General features: G+C 40.3%; 1 protein-coding gene and 1 long non-coding RNA gene across 2 annotated transcripts; both read right to left on the reverse strand.

Moving 5' to 3' along the window:
* Positions 1 to 9162: 9162 nt before the first annotated feature.
* LOC145425372 (uncharacterized) lies at positions 9163 to 10716 on the reverse strand. The gene is made up of 2 exons (XR_013906049.1): positions 9346 to 10716; positions 9163 to 9249 (listed from the first exon to the last, which is right to left on the reverse strand). It is a non-coding gene; the product is annotated as an uncharacterized LOC145425372 (long non-coding RNA).
* Positions 10717 to 11115: 399 nt separating this feature from the next.
* LOC113012945 (uncharacterized) lies at positions 11116 to 23358 on the reverse strand. The gene is made up of 2 exons (XM_080295282.1): positions 23309 to 23358; positions 11116 to 13773 (listed from the first exon to the last, which is right to left on the reverse strand). Exons 1-2 carry the CDS (start codon positions 23356 to 23358, stop codon positions 11247 to 11249), a joined length of 2577 nt encoding a protein of 858 aa, XP_080151408.1. The 3' UTR covers positions 11116 to 11246.
* Positions 23359 to 23844: the final 486 nt, after the last annotated feature.

Below are 23844 nucleotides of genomic sequence, written 5' to 3' on the forward strand. Positions count from 1 at the left end.
ATTTATAATTACACGGTTCTTGGAGTGAGTGCATACACTCATGAAGTTTAGTAACTTCAGGTCACTGCAACAAGCCCAGGTACAGTTTACCGACGGATGGGTACAGGACCTTGAAAAGATGGAAGACTTCGTTTCTGCTGCAATTACAGGCGGCTGAATGAAGTAATGTGCAAAGATGCATACCCACTTCCTCGCATCGAAGAGTCATTGGATGTGCTCGGTAATGCGCTGTTATTCTCAACCCTGGACCTGACAAGTATTACAGCGCATTTAAACTGGAACTTCTTGCGCTTAAATGGACTGTTACTGAGAAATTCAGGGACTACCTAATGTTTGCCAAGTTCACTGTGGTTACTGATCATAACCTGCTGCGCTTCTTGGGAACGGCTAATCTGGGGGCTGTTGAGCAGCGGTGGGTAGCACAACTCGCTGAGTACAACTTTGAGGTGTGTTACAAGCCTGGGCAGCAAAACACGAACACAGACGTCCTCTCCAGGATTCCTTACCAGGAGGAACCTGAGCAGGAGGACATGGACAAGGACTTTATTAAAGTGGGTCCTGAGGAAGTGCGTACGTGCCTGTGGCCTGCTAGTGTGGATGGGGATGGTAAGACTGACCTGAAGGCCAGGGTGCGGGTGACTGCTGGGAAAGCTCTCGGTGGGCAAAGTTGGGATGAGGTGGAAGCGGCACAGAAAAACGATCCCGTTGTCGGACGCTAGTGTCATAAAAGAGCTGTGTAGGGCCTATGGGATTGCCAAGAGTCACACCAGTCCTTACCATCCGCAGGGTAACACACGCAACCACAAGCCCAGGTGTAGGAATAAGATACAGGATAAATGGGAACCAAACCCTTATTTGGTGGTGAAGCAGAACCACCCCGACATTCCTGTGTTCACAATCAAACCAGAGAGAGGTGGCTCAGTGAAGGTTGTCCATAGAGATCAGGTCAAGTTGTGCACTTTTCAAGCGCCGATACGGCGGTTAAAGCATGTCATTAGGTTACCAGCAGAAGTGGAGTCTGATACAGACTGCATGGAGGTTGTTTGTGTTCCGCCACCCCCGTGTGTGTCGAATCTGAACGCTCACATTGCCCCAGGGGTCGACAATGTTGGTAATTGTGCTTCCCAGGGTTTGGGGCCGGATTTAGCGGGGGAAGTGCAAGCAGCTATGACTCCAAGTGAACAGGAGGAGAGTGATGGGGCCTCAGTGACGAGCGATGAAATGCAGGAAGAGCGAGGTGAAGTTTTGAGCGTCCTTTGAGGCGAACCAGAGGGGTACCCCTGCAAGGTATAGGGATTATGTTACGAGATGAAGTAATGGGTCACTGTTATGTTCATTTGCTATGTAATGTAAGTCGTATGTGAATGATATAGAGTGTTACTGAACAAGTGAGTTAATATGTGTTATTCTGTGTTTGTTACAAGGATGCACGGCCGGAGACGTCGCTGGTGTGGCAGGGTTTAGCTGGGGGGAAATGTGAGGGCACATGCATATAACTTGTGGAAAACTGTCAAGTAGGGCCTTTAGCGGCCTGTTTGAATAAGCCAAGAGGAAGCGACATATTGAGGAGAGCCCGTGGGCACGCAAAAAAAAAAACAGGGAGGTGCGCTGTTGGGAGCGAGCGGGGTTTGCAGTACTGATCGCGCATGTGCGATTACAGCGGAAGACACCAGGAAAGCCCCGCGGTCAGAATGAAACCGAGCGAAGAGTAACTGGGAGGTTAGTGGGGCAGCGTACGGGATCGCAGCGAGTTTATGTGGAGTTTCCCATCGTGTGTGGAATCCGACTCCGGTTACAGTGGACCTCCGGGCACGGCGCTGGGGTGTACTGTTGACGGAGATAGTGCATGCAGGGAGCTAAGTGAGAGCTAAGGCTAGCTGCCTTTCCCTTTTAACTCACCTCTGTTTCCCATCACTATGGGCAGAGTTTGACTGTAGAACACGTATAGAAAGTGAGGCAGCCCGGCCGGCTGTCAGGCAAAGGTCTAGCGTGTTTCAGAGAGGGGAGTTGGACGGCTTCGCATTGCCCGGGGGACTGCCGGACCTCCGATACATTCCGCGGACTCGACGTTTAGGATGCCAGGAGTCAGCGGTGTTTGGATTACCCTGCCACTCAGATGACGTTCTGGTCGTTCACCCTGCTCCAGCTGATCGTTTGTGAGAGCATCGCTCTTTTCTAACCTGTTGGTTCTTCATGCCCCGTTTCTCGGGAGGCAAAGGTACAGTTTCTGTGTTCTTTGTTTTTTTTGTGAACCCGAGACTGGATATCCTGCTCCGGCTGTGGAATTTCTGGGCAGCCTAACAGACGGGAACTCTGGTTCACGACAGCTACACCTAGAACTGTTTATTGGTTTCACATACCAGGGACAATTCACTGGATCGGACTTTACTGTAAAGACCGGAACTATTTTTTTTTTGCTGTTTGGACATTGCAAGTAACATGATAAAGCCGTGTTAACCATTCTAGATAAGAGAATTTCTGTGTTAACCTTAATTGTTCTGCTGTATTTGTGATCTTTGCGCCCTTTTCCGGTGGCTAGTGTGGTGGGAGGGGTTGAGAACTCACAACATTGGGTCACAACAGCCTGTTTGATTTATTTTATTTTACTTCTTTTATTTATTTGGTCTTGGGGAGTTTCCTTACTGTCACCCTTTGCTCTCCAGGGCACTGTTAACATCTATAATCAATCTTGGTTCACGAGGGCCATCCGAACAGGGGCCACGTTGTTTAAAAAGTTGTTGTATGCTTCTGTCTAACTCAGGTTGCCTTGGAGTAGGGGCACCCGAATTGTCTGGTTAGGTACAGAAAAACGGAGGTAAGCGAGGCTTTGTTAATATTCAACAGTGCAGTGTGCGCCAGGCAGTCGTTGTTTCGCAGGTTTGGGCCCCGGAGCCCCCTTCTGTGCCTGTAGCAGCCAGACACTTAAAACCATTCTTACAGAAGTAAGTATCAGGGTCAACTGTACTGGGGGGTCATGGACTCAGATCTCACCACCCTTTAGTCGTTCAGGGCAGCCTGTGCGCCTCTTCACCCCTACATAGCGGGGCTAGTAGCCCCTTACATAAACATACCTGTCCAGCTGTCCAGTGATTAATTACATAAGTACACGGAGACAGGACCTCACAGCAGAAGCGTGCTCCATAATGTGTTGTACATTAATATATGTATATTATATCTATTTTTCTGTTGTTGTAATTACCAACATCAAGAAGTCACAAGTAAAGAAAGACCACACCATAGCACATGTTTAAACAAGGAAAGTTTATTGATTACAATTATCTATTAAACAAACAAACAAACAATTTTTTCACTCAAAAAAAATACATGTTCAAAGCAACACAACGGTGGCTCAATATCAAACAGAATTCCACTCTGTAGACTGGAGAACCATAATGGAGCAGTTCATTTTATTTTGTAGATTCAAGCTGCTCTTCATATTTTTGGCCTCCAGATGTCACCAGAGAGGACTGTGTTGAAAAGCTTCAAGTAATGAACCGTTTTTTAATACAAGCTTCAATGCTTGATGATGTCACACATGACATCAACAGGTCTAACCTTCCTTTTGTGTTTTTCAAGGTCTGAAGGGGTCTTTTTTTTTTTTTTGTAAATAGAGCCGTTTAGTTGCGTAAATGCACCAATTAGAAGGGTGAGGAGGTTTTGTGTCTTTTTTAATCATCAGTGTAGAGTCTTAGATCCCTCGGTTCAAGTGAGTGGTACTGGCTGGGCTAATTGAAGGGAAATTGATGGCCCTATTTAAAGCCAGTCTCTTCCAGATTCAGATGAGAGAGAGAGGTGAGCTGTGTTACCAGATCCATGTACTGTTGAGTTTTGTTAATTTAGTTACTTTAGGGGGAATTTGCACATTAAATAGAGTTCATTGTAAATAAATTGCTCACCTCTGGAAACCCGACATGTCTGCGTAGTCTGCTTCCCTACCACCTTCCTTGACGCTCGAGTCTGACTACACCACAAACCTAAATAACCAAAACAATAAAACATGACCTTGACACAACAGAGACCAATATTGCTTTTGCCTTTTGTTACAGCTCCTGACCTCAAAGTTCCCTTACCCCCTTTCTCTTTACCCACCTCAACTGTAAAACATCACAGGAGACATTGTAAATTTTGCATACATTTTGTTTTCTTATGATTGTAACTTATCTTACAGAAATTAAAAGAAATCTCATAGGATACAGATATAGATAATTATAAAACTTTGTATAAATTAGAGGAGTGACAGTGCTGGTTATAGGAAACATGTAGATCAATTCTTTACACTATTACATATAATTTGTGATATATACGAAGTATAAACTATGTGAAGTGAAACCCAATTTATACAGGAATTTAGAAATAATGAAGAGTTGTGGATAATTTTCCTAAAAATCTTAAAACAACAAAGGTGTCTGTTTATTTTTCGTCTTTTTTCGTATTCAAAAGAGGAACAGTCTTGAGAACAAGGGAACATCGGATTTTGAAATTGGTATCATAGGTGCATCTACTAAAAATTTTGAATAAATTCAAATCTCAGTGACCTCGACCTCAAAGTCAAGGTCAGATGTCAGGTTTTCTGATAATCTCATGAATGCAATAACTCCAGAAAGAAGTCACATAGGATTTTAAAACTGATACAATAGGTATCTACTGAAAATCTCAGACAAGGCCTACCACTTTGTGGCAGAATTGCTGTCGTTCCTAGTTGCTATTATGTTAGAAGCAACAAGCAGGACCACACTGGAATGAGTGACCTGTTCTTTCACAAATATTTGGAGAAGCAGTCTGAATACCTAGGTGCTTGATTTTATACACATGTGGCCATGGAAGTGACTGGAACACCTGAAATCAATAATTTTCATGGGTGAATGAGTAATTTGGTCAAAATAGCATATCAGATAGGAATAAAAGTGGAAACTGTGAATCCATAGAGCAACAAACCAATGCCAGGCACTGAGGATTTACTTCTTGTCGCAGTATGGGCTAGGAAAGCTCTTACTAGCCCCAATATCTTCACAATTTTTTAGCATGTATCTTTCCCTTTCCATCCAAAGATACAAAACTCATATGAAACAAAAGAAGCATGCATCTAATTAATACAAGTAGGTGATTATATATTGTTGACAGTAGTACAATTGACTTCCCATACACAGGGGAATCTACAGATATGCAGGGAAGCTTCATTATAACATTATACTGTGTTGTGGGGTGTTGTTTCTCTTTCAGTAGTCACACAGAATTAACTCTCATTTACTAAGGGAAGCCTAATTATTGGACATTCTTCTCTTGTTCAGTGTCTCTTGTTTTTACAGCATTGACAGATTTTAGCTGCATCAAACTTTCCAGTCATTCCCAGAACATCTCACAGCACTGAGTAGACCCACAAGACCCTTGGAGATCTATTACATATACACCTAAAATTCTACCTTCGTTTCCTTTCTTGGTTCTGGGTTCTCATCATGTGTCAGAAAATATTAATTGTCAATAACACCATTTTCAAGAGCTGTCTTCACCATAATTTCTTTAATATACAGTAAGTAAACAAGTGAGCAGGCAGAGTCCCCATGGAGCATGGACAACACAAAAAGAACAACCTTGGAAAAAATAGAGCAATAAAAAGCAGTTACTGGTGATGAACTTCCTGTTACTATCAGGAAACTCAACAATGCTCTAGCCAGACAGAAAAAGATGGAGCTATGCAGCCAAAACAGTCACCAGTGATGTATAATGAATAACTAATTTATTAATTATAAACTGGAAAAACAAAACAAAAGAACAACACTAAAGTCTTCTCATCAGATTCAATCACAGAAGTCCACCTTTATACAGTATGGGTGATGAAAACCAGTCATGATATCTTTGCTTATATCTTGGTGAATTCAGCGGCCTAAATCAACAAAGAGGAGTAGCACAGGTCAGATGGTCAGGGCTGAGCCGAGCAGCATGGAACTGAAAAGCTACCTGTCATGGTCCCTGTGCCTCTTCAGCTGGCTCATGATGGCCAAAGATTTTGTTTTGTTTTTGATCTATCTCTCTCTCACTCCCTCCTGCTTGCCTGGGCGAAGTTCATTGTGGGCTCTCACTCTTAGCCTACACACCTGCGGTGATTGCCACCACCTCTTGCTGACCTGCCGGAGTTCCCTATGACTATTTGACGGTGTGGCACAGAGTGTCATGTCTGTGTGTAGGCAGGTAGGAAGAGAGGACCCAAAACGCAGGACTCACGGAGGCGGAAGTAACTCAAAGCACACAGCTTTATTGCTGGTATGAAACTGAACAGGAAAAACACTAACTAAACTGGGAGAGCAGAATAACTAGACAGGCTGGCAAACGGAACACACAGAGGAAGCGAGGATGAACAGACATTAACGACGCGACACCGACACAAAGACACACTGGGCTTAAGTACACTGATGGAGTCATCAAGGAATTAGAGACAGAAGGGGAACACAGCTGGGAGAAATAAGACCTAACGAGACAGGGAGAGCAAAGCCAGAACACTAACATCAGACAGGAACAAGAACCTTCAAAGTAAAACAGGAAACAAAACACACTTTACTAAGACACGGACTAGACAGAGAGAGACAGACTTGACACTGACCAAAGCCTACTAAATAAAAATAATCAAAACAGTGTTACTGATTAATCAAACCATAAATCATAATCTAGAAAAACACCAAAGCATAAAAAATAGAAAGCTGGGTCAACATGACCCAGAACCGTGACACAGAGCAGTCATTGCTGGAACGTTGAACCTCCCGTGTTCGTGCTCTGAGCTCTCTACTAGAAAACTGTGTATTTAGCCTGTTGGATCTGATCATGCCTGTGTATAGATTCCCCCGGAACTGGTTTTGGACCCTTCCCTGTGATCTCTGAGTGTGGCAGCGTGAATGGAAATTAGGTTGAAAGTTGCTGAAGAGGAGCGAGTGTGACCACAAGAGGAGCGGCGGTGATTGTGCTGAAGAGGCGAGCGTGTGTGTGGATTCCCTCCCCTCTTACCCCTGGCCCCAGCCCCACTCTCTGTATATATTTATAGCACAGTGGTTTCACGTTTTGTAAATAAACTGTCACCTTTTGCTTGCCAGAACTTTGTCTGCACGCGAGTCCATCGGTTAGCAACAACACTACCAAGCTAAAACACTATAACTCAAACATGCACTCTTCCATAACGCTGCCTGTGTGCCTGGTCTTTTGTATCTCAGCATGACAGACCATCTGGCCATTTGACCGGAGTGCACAGGGCAGTGCTGTTATGCCCCATTTCTTTTTTTTGGATTATAGTCTGAAGGCCAAGAAAAATGCCTAACAGATTTACTTTCCGAAGTGGAACTTTTACTATACTGGTCCACTTGACTGTCATAGTTTATTTGATCTTTATTGTTTATTTTTCATTTTAAGTTATTATAATCAGAACTGGGCTTGGGAGCGAGAAAGCGAAATAAGAAGAAAAGAGAAGTTGGGAAGAGAGTTAACAGAAGGAGAGGGCCAACTTCTCCTCCCAGGGGAGGTGTGAAGGCCCAATACCTCTCCCCGCCCGCCATATGTGGTGTTGTTGCGTGCTGTTCTAAAGTGCATTTAAAACACAGGAGTGGCATGGTGCTTTCGCCCAGAAAAATACAAAATACAGTTTGTTCAAAATTGCTTTAGCATTCATGAAAGCTCCGGTTCTCACAGTTCCTTGAATCCATTTCTCTTTACCCACCTAAATTGCAAAACATCACAGGAGACAGTGTAAATTTCTCATAGATTATGTATTGTGGTTATTGTAACTTTCTTACAGAAAATATAACAATTGAAAGACATGTCACAGAATATAAATCTTATAATAATACAACTATATAAAGAAAAGTGCCAGTAGATCTACTTTCTACTGTCAACATCCTATTGTCTAAATTACCGAGCTAACAGATACGTAAGCAGAGCGAACATGAGAGCACCCGAATGCAGGCGTCAATAATGCAGCGTAATGAAATAATCTCCCGATCTCTGTGAAAGTTATAAACTGCCTCCGGAACCCAGTTATGGTACAAAAAAATCTATTCAACAAAAATGGTGATGCAGTTCAGCCTTTTTTTTACGCTCAGCCTTCTCTGTTGCTGTGTGGAGCAGCCTGTGTCGGTCACATCTTTCACACTTCACTCACTCATCCGCCATGCACTGTGGTCTCATAAGAAAACTCAGCTTTTTGATATAAAATTTATATATATATATACATACATATATATATATATATATATATACATACATATATATATATATATATATATACATATATATATATATATATATATATATATATATATATATATATATATATATATATATATATATATATATATGAACTTAAAACATAATTTACAAGCATTTGGAAATTATAAAAAAGACCTTTTGTTTCTATATATCTTTTCATGTTTAGTCTTTTTTCTAAATGAAAGAATAACAGTTAACAGACGTGTAGGCAGAGACACGCTTACAAGCAGGAAGGTCTCTGTAGGTTCTTTATCTTACCATTACAATATAAAGTTCCTTGAGATGACTGTTAGTGTGGTTTAGTGCCATATAAATAAAACTGAATTGAACAGCATAAACTGCCAAGCCTCTAAGATACAGAAGAAACCATATATTTTGTCCCTGTATCCTCGAGTCAGATTTTCTATTTATGATTCAATTAATGGGGTGCATAAAATAAGTCTGTGTCATTTTGTTCATTTCAGGGTCATTCCCACCCAGAAATATTTTCATATTGACAAACATACCAAATGTATTCTTTCTCAATTAAATAATAATAAATAAAGAGTTGCAGTGAAAGAGATCATCTTCTGCAAGCCATTCATATGGAATAGCACAGATGCTATTGCTGGCTTGATAGAACCCATAATAGCAGCATCAGAGGGAAAACAGTGCTGGAATTAATCTTGTGGCATACTCCACTTGAAGCTGTAGTTGCAGCAGATGTAGTAGTTGTTGCACTAGGTGTAGTTGTTGGTACAACAGTTGTAGTAGTTGATGTAGCATCTGTGGTAGAAAAAATGTACAAAACATTTCTAACCAAGTCACTCTAAAACATTTGAGACTTTTTGATTAAACAACATGAAATGTTACTTACTTGTGTCACTGACATTGATGGAGGCCAATTCAATGTCAAAGTCTGTAACGTTTAAGGCTGTACTGTTCAAAACATTTTTAATCTCGGTGTTGTTTGGTACAGATGAATTTACAAACTGAAGTTCCATGTTGTTTATGACTGATCCTTGACTGTAAATGCAGAGACAAAAATTATAGTTTGGAATATTTAGGGCTCTTAATGTTATATGTCAAAATACTGAAATTGGTAGGTAATACTGAAATTACCTGAAGCTCACAACATCCAAGGCAACAAATGATGAACCGAATGCATTTTTGTAAACAGGTTCTAGCTGCAGACACAAAGGAGATTTTATTTCATTTCATTTCAGTTTGTTACACACATTAAAACTATGTTTCTATTTTCCATCCATCCATTCGCTTCCGCTTATCCTTTTCAGGGTCGCGGGGGGTGCTGGAGCCTATCCCAGCTGTCATAGGGCGAGAGGCAGGGTACATCCTGGACAGGTCTCGAGTCTGTCGCAGGGCCAACACACAAGGACAGACAACCATTCGCACTCACATTCATTCGCACATTCACACCTAGTGACAATTTGGGTTATCCAATTAACCTATCCCCACAAGCTGCATGTCTTTGGACGGTGGGAGGAAGCCGGAGTACCCGGACGGAACCCACGCAAACACGGGGAGAACATGCAAACTCCACACAGAAAGACCCCGGCCTGATGTTGGAATTGAACTCAGGACCTTCTTGCTGTGCGGCAACAGTGCTAACCACCGTGCCATATTTTACAGTAAAATATGACAGGAGACTAATGAGCAACTGATCCCTACAGTGAGTAGCTATGGTGGCTTAGTCTAAAGATTGGCTTGCTATATTAATTTTACACTCTACCTGTTGCCCAATAGTTTAACATGTTTCCTTAGAGCAGAGATAGGAAATTCATATTTCACAAGGAGCCACATGACAATATAGATTCAAACCCAAGACTGTCCTGCTGTGAGGCAGCAGTGATAACTACTATGCCATTGTGCTGCCCTTTCCAAATAAACATTGTAAACAAAATATTTTGTTGGAAAAAAAATTCACAGATTTTAAATTTAAGTAGTTTTATAACTTCATTGGGTATTTAAGTGTTTTATCCATCTTCTAGTGAGAGAAATGTAGTGTGTCTTGTCTTGAATAAGTGCTGTAAAGTTAGGTTGAGTGCCTCAGGTGGAAATGTGAAAGACAGTTGACAGGAGAGTGAAAAAAGAGAATCTTTATCTGGATTTATTTAACTACATAGCTGGGAATGTTTGTTCAAATATGAAGGAAGATTCAGTGAGAACCAACATCTTAATATCTTTTCTGCTTTTAGAGAAGAATAAAAATCCATCAATAATACTGACTTCAAGAGCTCTGCCAGCAGTAAAACAGACTGCAGTTCAATAGATCAATGAGCTGAACATTATTGGATGAATAAAACTTGATTTAAAAAAGGTACTGTTACTTTTAGAGCTTTGCTAGGCTGCCCACTTGACTGGTTATGATCTTTAAACACTGCCTTCTTTCTAATTTCCAAAATCAATGCACACATCTTTGCCTCTTAATTCAGTAATAAATGCTTAGAACTCCACATACCCCCCCCCCCCCCAAAAAAACCCCCCAAAAAACCCCAAAACCCCCAAAAAACTTCACATTCTGCATCAACTTTTTAAAAGTTGCTATTCACCAGGATTTTTGAGAAAGGGAAAGACTTACCTGTCTCTTTATTAATGAAGATCGATTCTTAAAAGCTTCGGATAATGAATCCAACAAGTCCTTTGTAAAAGTGCTCTGAATGGATCTGAAAACAACAAATCTAGTTGCCAGAGACCTGGCGGTTGTGGCCCCAGATGTGGTTGTTGTTGCTGTTGTTGTACTTATTGAACTGAGAGTGGAAGTTGTTGAAGCTGCTGTGATAGTTATCGGAGCAATTGTGGTAAGAGCTGGACTTCTTGTCGTGGTTGCTGTAGCAGTTGCAATAGTTGCAGATGAGATTATTATTGGAGCTGCAGTGGTGATTGTTTGAGCAGATGTTGTTGTTGCAGCTGTTCTGGTGGTTGTTGGAGCAGTTGTATTTGTGGGTGCAGGGTTAGGGTTAGTTGTTGCAGAAGCATCTGCTGTGGTCGTTGTTTGAGCTGATCTAGTAGTTGTAGGAGCTGATGATATTGTTGTGGAAAGTGCTGTGGTGGTTGTTGGACCAGCTATTGTCGATGTTGTAGCTAGTGTAGTGATTGTTGTAGATGCTGTAGTAATTGTTGTAGCTGGCGTGGTAGTAGCTGAAGCTGCTGTGGTGGTTTGAGCTGCCGTAGTAGTTGTTGGTGCCGCTGTGGTACTTGTTGTAGCAGCTGTGGCGGTAGTTGCAGCAGCTGTGGTGGTCGTTGGAGCTGATATTGTCGATGTTGTAACTGGTGTGGTAGCAGTTGTAGCTGCTGTAGTGGTTTGAGCTGCTGTAGTAGTTGTTGGTGCCGCTGTGGTACTTGTTGTAGCTGATGTAGTTGTTGTTGGAGCTGGTGTTGCAGTAGTTCCAGTGGCTATAGTGGTTGTTGTAGCTGGTGTTGCAGTAGTTCCAGCGGCTGTAGTGGTCGTTGGAGCTGATGTTGTCGATGTTGTAACTGGTGTGGTAGCAGTTGTAGCTGCTGTAGTGGTTTGAGCTGCTGTAGTAGTTGTTGGTGCCGCTGTGGTACTTGTTGTAGCAGCTGTAGTGGTTGTTGTAGCTGGTGTTGCAGTAGTTGCAGCAGCTGTAGTGGTCGTTGGAGCTGGTGTTGTCGATGTTGCAACTGGTGTGGTAGCAGTTGTAGCTGCTGTAGTGGTTTGAGCTGCTGTAGTAGTTGTTGGTGCCGCTGTGGTACTTGTTGTAGCAGCTGTGGTGGCAGTTCCAGCGGCTGTGGTGGTCGTTGGAGCTGATGTTGTCGATGTTGTAACTGGTGTGGTAGCAGTTGTAGCTGCTGTAGTGGTTTGAGCTGCTGTAGTAGTTGTTGTAGCTGGTGTTGCAGTAGTTGCAGCAGCTGTGGTGGTCATTGGAGCTGATGTTGCCAATGTTGTAACTGGTGTGGTAGCAGTTGTAGCTGCTGTAGTGGTTTGAGCGGCTGTAGTAGTTGTTGGTGTCGCTGTGGTACTTGTTGTAGCTGCTGTAGTGGTTGTTGTAGCTGGTGTTGCAGTAGTTCCAGCGGCTGTGGTTGTTGTTACAGTTGATGCTGTCGATGTTGTACCTGGCGTGGTAGCAGTTGTAGCTGCTGTAGTAGTTGTTAGAGCTGCTGTAGTAGTTGTTGGTGCTGCTGTGGTACTTGTTGTAGCAGCTGTGGTGGTGGTTGCAGCAGCTGTGGTAGTCGTTGGAGCTGATGTTGTCGATGTTGTAACTGGTGTGGTAGCAGTTGTAGCTGCTGTAGTAGTGGTTTGAGCTGCTGTAGTAGTTGTTAGAGCTGCTGTAGTAGTTTTTGGTGCCGCTGTGGTAGTTGTTGTAGCAGCTGTGGTGGTAGTTGCTGAAGCTGTGGTGGTCGTTGGAGCTGATGTTGTCGATGTTGTAACTGGCGTGGTAGCAGTTGTAGCTGCTGTAGTGGTTTGAGCTGCTGTAGTAGTTGTTGGTGCCGCTGTGGTACTTGTTGTAGCAGCTGTGGTGGTCGTTTGAGCTGATGTTGTCGATGTTGTAACTGGTGTGGTAGCAGTTGTAGCTGCTGTAGTGGTTTGAGCTGCTGTAGTAGTTGTTAGAGCTACTGTGGTAGTTGTTGAAGCTGATACTGTCGTCGTTGATGCTGCAGTGGTTTGAGTTGCTGTAGGAGTTGTTGTAGCTGGTGTTGCAGTAGTTGCAGCAGCTGTAGTGGTCGTTGGAGCTGATGTTGTCAATGTTGTAACTGGTGTGGTAGCAGTTGTAGCTGCTGTAGTGGTTTGAGCTGCTGTAGTAGTTGTTGGTGCTGCTGTGGTACTTGTTGTAGCAGCTGTGGTGGTGGTTGCAGCAGCTGTGGTAGTCGTTGGAGCTGATGTTGTCGATGTTGTAACTGGTGTGGTAGCAGTTGTAGCTGCTGTAGTGGTTTGAGCTGCTGTAGTAGTTGTTGGTGCCGCTGTGGTACTTGTTGTAGCAGCTGTGGTGGTAGTTCCAGCGGCTGTGGTGGTCGTTGGAGCTGATGTTGTCGATGTTGTAACTGTTGTGGTAGCAGTTGTAGCTGCTGTAGTGGTTTGAGCTGCTGTAGTAGTTGTTGGTGTCGCTGTGGTACTTGTTGTAGCTGACGTAGTTGTTGTTGGAGCTGGTGTTGCAGTAGTTCCAGCAGCTGTGGTTGTTGTTACAGTTGATGCTGTCGATGTTGTACCTGGCGTGGTAGCAGTTGTAGCTGCTGTAGTGGTTTGAGCTGCTGTGGTAGTTGTTGAAGCTGATACTGTCGTCGTTGATGCTGCAGTGGTTTGAGTTGCTGTAGGAGTTGTTGTAGCTGGTGTTGCAGTAGTTGCAGCAGCTGTAGTGGTCGTTGGAGCTGGTGTTGTCAATGTTGTAACTGGTGTGGTAGCAGTTGTAGCTGCTGTAGTGGTTTGAGCTGCTGTAGTAGTTGTTGGTGCTGCTGTGGTACTTGTTGTAGCAGCTGTGGTGGTAGTTGCAGCAGCTGTGGTAGTCGTTGGAGCTGATGTTGTCGATGTTGTAACTGGCGTGGTAGTAGTTGTAGCTGCTGTAGTGGTTGTTGTAGCTGGTGATGTTGTTATGACAAACATAAACCACATGAATCTCTACCGTCCATCTCTACCTTAAAACAAGTTCAGTGTCTTCAATCCAATGCTCCAACAGTTTACCCAATTTTTTCACCTTTTTATGTTTTTGATATAAATTGCAATCAATCTAAAGTAATCTCCCCCAAATTATCTTTTTTTCCCCCATACGTGCTTATAATCATTTAGGTTTCGTTAAAAGATATTGCATTCATTGATATATTTAATAAAATTAATTCACTGCTTTTTCTTGTTTATCAGTACTGGGAGGTGACTTAGTTCTGCTGTCATGAAAAGCAAAACTTGTGTCTTGCGATGCAACCTTTGTAATCATAAAAAGAGCTGACTGGTGTACACAGATGATTTCTAAATCGTGGGGTAACTGGAGTACCGTATTTCCCGGACTACAAAGCGCACCTGAATATTAGCCGCACAAGCTAAAATCAGGGGAAAATCCTGGTTTGTACATACATTAGCCGCACCTGACTAAAAGCCGCAGGTGTTTCAATATTGACTTATCATATGTAAGAGAATATGCACAAAGGGAATTGTCAGGAAAGAGATGGCTGTTTGGAGACACACCCCTTTTATTAATATTTTGAAAAACAAGTTATGGGTACATATTTGCACATGTAGTACATAACAGTAACCTACAGCACACCAGAAAAATAGATTCGGACTACCTTTTAGGCTCAGGTGCAGTGACACGGCTTTAACAAGAAGAAAAGTCAGTCATTCACCATCTTTCTCTTTTTCCTGCTGTCAGGGTCCTGGGACTGGGCGACCCAGGATCCCTGGGCAGTCATGGACCTGTGTATTATTATTATGTATTTTTGGTGTCGTTTCTCCTGCTCTGTGCGTGTACATATGTGTGTTTCTCTGTGCTGTGTTAGTCTGTGTCCCACTCATATGTTTAGGCGAGGTATGGGTGTGTATGTCTGCGGGTGTGCCTGGAGGATGGAGCTCGGCCACCTGCAGGCCTGAGGGGTGTGGCCCTGCGGAGGGACTGGCCACACCCGAAGCCACACACCTGCCGCTGATCAGGGCTCGTCGGGGGAGCTACTTAGGAGAGTCTTGGAGCTCCCACCGACGCGGGATCATTTCCTTGAGACTCCACGAGGAATTGTGGAAGGCACGAAGAGCAGCGAGCACCGGGGGGTGCTGACACGGGAGCGGAGAGCACAGAGACACGAACTATTCACGCAGAGACACGACACGGGAGTCTGGGAGAACACGGGGATTTATTGTTGTTTTTGTTCCACTCTGTAAATAAACACACTGTTTATACATAGAGCACCGCGCCTGGGTCCTCCTTTCCCCACATCCCCACGGTCTGCCAGCCAGACCGTGACACCTGCGCTCTAAAACCATCAAAGTCCTCTCCTCCAATGCCGGAAACGAACAGGCTCAGGATGGCTTCGTCATCCACTCTCCGCTTCTCTCCTTCGTTGTCACTTTCAAAACCAAAGAAATCCTCGTTGTCAGTGTCAGAGTCGAACACCCTCAGAAGGGCCGTGGCGGTGTCCTCCTCTCCATCATGCAGCAGTCCAGCCCTTCAAAATCCGTTGGTGATCATGGATGTTTTCGCACTTTTCCACGCTGTCAGAATCCACCGGTGGAGTTGGGCATAACTTGCTTTTCGCAAGTTTATCGCCGCTCGTCATCCACGCCTCCCGCTGAATGCGTAGCGCTACTTTGAAGTTTGTTTTTCGCGCTACTTCGTACGGCACTACGTTGCCTGGAGGATGGACATGTGACTAACATACCACTCTTGAACCCCGATCCTTCCGCCAGGCAACGTAGTGCCGTACAACAGCGGAACAAACAAAACAAATCGTCTTACGATATCACAAAAATCATGGAAAATCCATAGAAAAGCCGCACCTGACTAAAAGCCGCAGGGTTCAAAGCTTGTGCAAAAAGTAGCGGCTTATAGCCCGACAATTACGGTAATTCTTCTAAACCACTGTGTTTGTCCTTTGAGTCTTTCTTTTATATGTAATTGTTTGCTACTCATGTGTGTCTGAAATGGCATGATTAGCCAGTATTTAAGCTTGCTGTCTTTTTTTTCTTGCTTTTTAGCTCAATTTTTCAATGTTTGTTCCCTTTTTTTGAGTGGTTGTTTTATATGCAGCAGATTAAAAAAAGATTCATAAAGAAGAAAATAAATTTTATGATAATTCACTGAGGAAAGCTTTATAAAGTGAAGTTTGGGTAAATTTTTAAGGATCATATCCCCATGTGACATACATGGCTGGCAAAAATGAATTATAGCACTTGAAAGGTCTCACTTCTATTCATATTGTGATAGAGGTCAGTCTTTACCTGTTAATCCTTCTGTGTCAAATAATCTTCTAATATAATCATTTTTGACACTGACAATGATATTTTTTCTCATGTTATAAATATTTGCAATCTAGTTCTAGTTGTGAGGGCTCAAATATTGGACAAGAATATCATTTATTAACAAGCGCAAAATTCCAGCCTAATCTTGTCATTTCAAGTTCTGGTAAATCCAATAATTTCAAAGGTCATTTTTGCATTGTTTCTTTGAATATGTTAAGGCTGTATAAAAGCTGATTATGATATGACCTTTTAACCTTTTTCAGAACTGAATGATTTTAAATGGAATGCCCCATGTGTGCTGTGAGATTTATTATGAGAAATATTTATCTTGAGTCTCGTTCTTACAAACATTAAATTAATGTAAGACATCATTGGATATGGTTGTTTGACTAAAGTACAGGATACCAGATTTCAGTCTAAAAAGGGAAATTGTACATTTAAACTAAAAACATGAGATTTGCAAGAAAACCTGATGAGATGGAATTTTTAAAACATTTTTCCCAGTTTCAATGAGTAAAAATCTATAAGAAACACTCTAAAATCTTATGCAGTTGCAGACCTGTGTAATCACATGCTTCACAGCCAAGAGAGAAAGATTCAGAGAGAAACTACATTTTTTTTCTTTAAAGAAAAATTGTCAAAAGTCATGTAAATCATCCTCATCTCAGCTATACCAAACTCAAATTTTTACTAAACCCATTTTTTGAAGACATCTTACTAGGTAGAGCTTACCTAGATTAATTGTACTCAAGTGCCTAACCATAAAAAGTACTATAACATTCAACTTTAATGCAGTCTACGTATTGTCTGTAGCAATTATTTATGATGTATACTTTGCTATGATAAAGCAGTTCATAATTCCTTTATCAACAGTAAGTTTAGCACCACTTAGCTCACCTGTTAGAAACAAGAACGTTGATATTATCAGTCCAACACCCATTGTTTAATCAGTTAACTCTGTAAAAGACACAGATGGCAAGTGTATATGTATTAAAAAAAAAGTTAAAACCCCAAAACACTACTTAAAAAGTAAAATAGAATTTCACAAAAATGCAAGACTTATTTACTGTACTCATCATTATATATCTTAATGAAAAAATATGAATCAGAATTTTAAAATAATATAGATATAATAATTACTTTGTTTAACAAGCTAAAATACAAAATAGTCATATTAACATTAAATAAAATTTATATTTCATTGCACTTACCAAAACTGAGATCAGATGAAAAATGTATCAATTGTCCTTTTTGTCTTCTGTAGATGGTTTCCAATTTTTTTGTCTCACAACAGTGCAATTCACAACTCTTTGCTCTTCAACTCTTTTAATCATATGTTCACACCTCTCGTGGCCTTATATATTTCAGAAGCGTGAGGGCTAATGACGTATGTGAGAAATGATAGACGAGGTTGTGAGATCTTGATGATGAAGAATGTTACGTCATAGGATTCACAAGTTTCTCAACTGTCAACCTTACAGTTTCTTGCCTCAGGATAAGAGCCTCTCCCTTTGTTTTCCCTTGAGACATAAGTTAGTCATTGATGTCATGGCAGACAAACAAATAGATTTCTACTGAGGTAAAAAAGAGTTTCTGTAAAGTTACGAAGTTACTACAAAACTAGTACGAAAATAAAATATGTAAATAAAATATGTAACAAATGGGACATCTGTGTACTTTTCTTTCACTCTATAAAGTGAAAAATATTGAATGTTCATATTTCAGTTCTAATATTGTTTCTAGAGTTGTGTAAGAACAATTTCTTTCAAAAGTTGGCTCAGCAATACATTTTCTACCACATTACTTTTGTTCATTCAATATCACACCTCTGTTTACTGTATTGAGCTGATTACAGTTGAACATGATGTTTTAGTATCATTTGAATCCTCTGATGTGATTGGTTCAGTCATGTTCACTTTTTTTTCTGAGCCAAGAGATGGAAGCTTTGCAAAAGCTCATCATCCCTCTTTTCCGGATCTGCTCAACAATAAAAAAATGATGATATATTGATATGTAACTGTTCTCCGATATTTATTAAATTAGAATATAACTGAAGAACAAACACAGAAAGAACAAAAAATAAGAATACTGGTCCAGCTTAACATGTACTTTCTCAATTATCCACGCTTTTTAAAAAAAGTTTCATTATGTCCAGTCTGTTTTTGGCTAACAGAATAATTTAGATGGGAAGTCTTATTAGATTTGACATTTGGAGGAGAGCTTGTTAAACCAGAATTTTCAGAAATTACCTCTCCATTAATGCCCTCAGGTTAAGAGAAAATATGTTAAACAAGCTTTGCTGTGCGGCTGTGAGGTGGGAAAAGAGGGTGTGATACAAATAGTATAGTTCTTTAATGATTGTGAATACAAAAGCAGTCACAAACCAAAGATAATTTAAACATCTGGCAGGACTCCAGAGACAAAATGTAAACTTAAGCAGATTTATTGCTGAGAATTACAAACTAAAATACAAAACACTAAACTTGTTGTACGGTAACTAGACACTAGGAAGCAAAACATGGTGCACAGACCATAGGTGGACATGAGAGAAGTACTAACATGAAGACTGATGATGTGACGAGGAAACTGAGGCAAACTGAGGACTTAAATATACAGAATAACGAGAGGATGGGCAGCAGAAACAGAGAGGGAACCTGTACTCCTTACATGCCTCTTAAAGTTGCAAAATGCTGAGAAAGCCTTTACAAATTTGCCCTTCATTTCTATAAGAAAATATAAGAGTTTTATTTATTAAATTGATATATTTATTTGCATGCTTTGTAATATCACCGTCCTTTGGTGCATATCTTCTCTAACTGGTTGCTATAAAGTCATTTACATGTAGTATATGTTGTAAATTTACACAACTGTCTAGATTCAAAGAAACAAAAGAGCAGTATTTTGTAAGAAATAATACATATCATAATATTAAGTCTACCCTTATATAGTTGTTTTATTCAAATGCTTTAGCGCATTTCTCACCATCTCTTTTGTTCTAACTGGCCCGTGCATGCACTATAAACACCATATATAACTTTCAAAAAGCTGTAAATTTTGTTGTCAAAGTTAAGTTGTTGTGTCAATGTTTACATTATTGCCGTTATAATGACAGTTCTTGGACACTGTGTAAGTGGACTCTGCATATTACCACATGTACAAAAAGTTGTATTTGTCCCGTGCAACATGTTTTGTGTGTGTGTGTGGGGGGTTCTCTGTCTGTAGTCACATGGCATAGTAGAGTTCATTCTTAATTACTAAAACAAAACTCTTAATTACTAAAACATCAAAATAGTATTAATAAAAGCGGATACAAAGGTGGCATCTGATTACAGTACCTTTAAGTGAATAAAGCACTTTGGAACAACCTATTCTTTCATAAATGTTGGTAAAGGCAGAATTTATGGCTCCATGCTTGATTTTATAATCCTGTGAGCTAATGTTGGCTAACACTGAGATTAGTTGATCTACCAGGACTTCAGCCGAGTCTCTCCACCAGAACTATATTCTTGATTTGTGGCATTATGATTTAATTAAATTTGAGTTATCGAACCGAATTATGTAGGTTTGAATCCACTAGGGAATGAACAACTTCAGAGATCAAAGTTTAAAGCTCACATGAAAAACCTAACAATAAGGCTCAGGTTTGATTTAATAGCAAACACAAAGAAAGACAAGAAATGAACAAATTAAGAGATCACTGATCTCTTAGCTCACATAAACTACCTAACAATAGGATTGATTTAATGGCATAAACACTTGAACAAACAGAAAGAAAGGCCTTTTGTCCAGATCATCCTTTATTAACAGGCACTATTTAGCTATAAATGATGTTTGAAATCTAGTATGTTATGTAAGCTGCTGTTGTTACATTTGATCATTTGATATCTGTACAACTGAGGTACATGTGCGTCATTTTCATTACTATTTATAAACAAGGTGTGGCTCTTTTGTGTGACATAACTTCATACCAATGAAAAATCATGTAGTCGAATGGCATCACTGCACTGTTTTCACACCATTTCTGATCAACTCTGATTAAACACTCACATTTTAGTTTGTTACTTGAAGACAGCTGACATATATTGTTAGATTTAATCAAATTTTATAGAAGGACACCAGTAAAATGTATTTATTTTTATTTACCAGTCTTCTAGGTTGTGTCTGTAGAGTTACTCTACAAGGGAACACAAATGTTTTTCTTCATTAGAAATATAGTTACAGTTACAATTAGCATTTGATACACTTTACTAATTAATTCCACTTAACTGCTTACATGTAGAGTCTTTTAGTCAAAGTACAGTATTTCAGGGCCTATGGAAGAAAAGTAAATCTGGAGACAAGCATCCGTTTGAACATAAAGAAAGAATGAAACAAAAGACTTATTGTAAAATATTCAAAATATGACAGGAAATTTAAACATTTCTGTAAGTAAATAAATATTTATTATTGTTGATGTTTGTCATGATCTGAGTGCAGGCAGGCAGGAAAGGACCCAAATGCAGAAACAGTTGAAACGTAAACTCAAAAGGGCAGCTTTATTGCTGGAAACAAGAAAGAACTAAACTTGAATACTGAAATAAACTAGACAGGGTTGGCAGGTAGAACACACAGACAGATGTGAGGGAGATCACAACACTGACAAAGAGAAACACGGGGCTTAAATACACTGAGGGATAACGAGGGATATGAGACACAAAAGGACAGCACAGCTGGGAGTAATTAGGCAGGATGAGGCAAGGGAAGCAAAACTAGAAACACTGACATGAGATACGGACATTCAAAGTAAAACAGGACACACACCGACTGAACTCTAGACACGCAAACAGACAGAACATATAGACCTGAAACATGGGACAGAATTGCACAGAGTAGACACAACATTAAACACAGGGAAGCCATATAACAAAAACTAAGAACTAAAACCTTAACAGCCATAACCGAACCTAGGGTAATAACGATAACTAAAATAATCAAAACAGCACAAAAAAGGACTCAGAACATAAACCATGATATAAAATACCAAAACACAAGAGACCCAAAATGCTGGGTCACAAAGACCCAGAACCGTGACGATTAACAGTGGTAACAGAAACAGAAATATAAAGGTCATTATCTGCGTCAACGTACATGCCACTGAGGCCGCATTCCCCAAGTGCTTTTCAAAGTGTTTTCAGTAAAAGACTGATGATGGAACAGGAAGCTTCCATCAGTACATATCTTTCTAAGAAGAAAAATGCATGAGGAATGTCCAGCACACCAACACATTTTCATTCTTGCTAATGTGCAAATGTTTGGATAAAAACATAAAGAAAAGTAAGCATCTAAACTTAACATAAAATTATTTCACCAAAGCATAGCTTTCACCTTTACATTGTTCTTCATTCCTGTTCATTAAAACGTCTTTAAAAACAATTAAGTTCACTTTTTGTTCACTGACTCGAGAAAAATGTATTCATTCTATCTGTATGTGAAAAACCTTGTAGCAATGAACTCATCCAGACTAGCCCAAGACACTTTAAGCTGCATGCAAAGCTAATGGGGATCTTAATAAACTAAAGCAAATATCAGTTTATCTATCATTTTGAAACTACACTATATTGCCAAAAGTACTTGCATTTTCCTTCACTCGCCTATAAACTTTAGTGACATCCTATTTTTAATCCATAGGATATAATATGCTCTCAGTCCATCCTTTTCAGCTATAACAGCTACAACTCTTCTGGGAAGGCTTTCCAGAAGGTTTAGAAATATGTTTAGAATAGAATAAAATAGCCCTTTATTGTTATTCTACATGTACAAAGAATTTGTAGGTGCTCCACACCAACTGTGCTGGAATAAAATATAAACAGTAGACAACAGGAACAAATAGCTAACAGGAGAAATATATTGTAGACAGAGATCCAGACTCCAGACACAAAAATATGGTGAGAGAGAGAGAGAGAGAGAGAGAGAGAGAGAGAGAGAAATGATGGGCTGAGGAGATTAAGGGGACGCTGAAGAAGAACACAAAGATGAAGACTATGACAGACATGACTAAACTATACCAACAGAGACAAGGATCACAACAATGATAAGTAAACAAGATTAAAAAGTTCGCAAACACAAAACACTGGGTCAACGACCCAGAACCACAGCATTTAGAAACAAAACAATTTGTTTTCAGAACAGGTAAACAGAAGAAAGCAACATTAAAAAAAACGAACAATATATCATAAAATTATGAACCTTTTTGAACTAATCTTTATTTTTAAGTCTTTTTTTAGTCATGAATTTTCAGTATTCAAGCAATTTGTTTCCAAAACAGGTGAAAAAAACAAAGAGACAAAAAGAAAACAATTACTGTTGAAATTAAAAATATGATTGACAATCTAATGCTAACAGCATTATTTAACAATACATAACAATTTCTGTGGTAACAGAAACATAAAAGTCATGACATTAAACGGCATTGTCTTAGTCAATAGGCGTCACTGATGCCACATTCTCAGATGGTTTTAGTAAAAGACTAATAATAGAACAGAAAGCGTCTATCAGTGTCTGTACCGGAATATGTACAAGGTGTTTTCCTGCACACATTGCGCATGTTTTGAAGATCATCAAAGGGAAAAAGTCTATAATTGTTGGTGTGATTAGAACCATACCAATACTGCATTACTGTACCTGCAGAAATAACATCAAAAGCTGTGAAAATGAACTAAACCTTTTCATTGAGTTTGCTGCATACTACCCAAAATCAAATGTTAAGACACTGTACTGCTGCACATACGATATACAAACAAACCTTAAAACAGAAACAGTCTTTTTTAGAGCAGTTCCCTCTCTGGACAGTATTTACTTTTTGTGTCATTAGCAAGTGAGCTGGCTTTAAGAGCCGATTCTTTGTAGAATCAAGAAGCGCTGACTCCTGTCAGGAAAGGGCCCGCGTTCAGCTATTCTAAGAATCCATGCAGCTAGGGCCAAGATTTTATTTTAATGTGCACACTATGCAGCCAAACAAATGCATAGGTAGACATTATGTGAAAGACGGATGAGAGGCAGATGCTATGAAGACAGCGATTATAGCGGTATAGGCCAGGTATCGAGATAGACCAGAGAGATGGGGAGCTGGATTTAAATGCTGTCAGAACAGGGTCAACAACAAACTTCTACCTAAATCTAAGAAACACTCACCTGTCCATGCAGCTGGAGGAGAGCTTGCTGTCCACTTGTCCACCTGTCATCAGGGGTGATGCAGTTCCTGTCTTATTTTGATAGTCCTAATTTGTTCCAGCTGTTTTTCTGTGCTGTTTCCACTCTCCTAATCACTGTCTGTGTATTTATTGTGTTAGTCCCCCCTTGTACCTTGTTGGAATGTCAGTTCACCTCCCTTCATGTGTCTTGTCCATGCCACAGGTTTCCTATTCTATGTTTTCAGTGATTAGTTTTGTTCAGTTTAGTTAGTAAAGTTTGATTTTCATTTTGCCTTTTGTTTTATATTCTTGTTTGTTTTTTCTCCCAGGACAAATAATCTGCTTACTTTTTGCTAAGTCCAGTCCTGTCTCTACACATCTTGAATCAGGAAGTAACCGCTGACAATAAGTTTAGGTACTTAACGCTGACCGTAAATCTTCATTATGAGATTACTCTGAGATTATGTTTAGCGTCTGTGACGTTAGTTGAGGGTGTGAACACTGTAATTCTCTTGTAATGGGAAGGCGTAACAATGA

Source organism: Astatotilapia calliptera, chromosome 3, assembly GCF_964374335.1.
Source record: "Astatotilapia calliptera chromosome 3, fAstCal68.1, whole genome shotgun sequence".
In the NCBI taxonomy this organism is placed as follows: Eukaryota; Metazoa; Chordata; class Actinopteri; order Cichliformes; family Cichlidae; genus Astatotilapia; species Astatotilapia calliptera.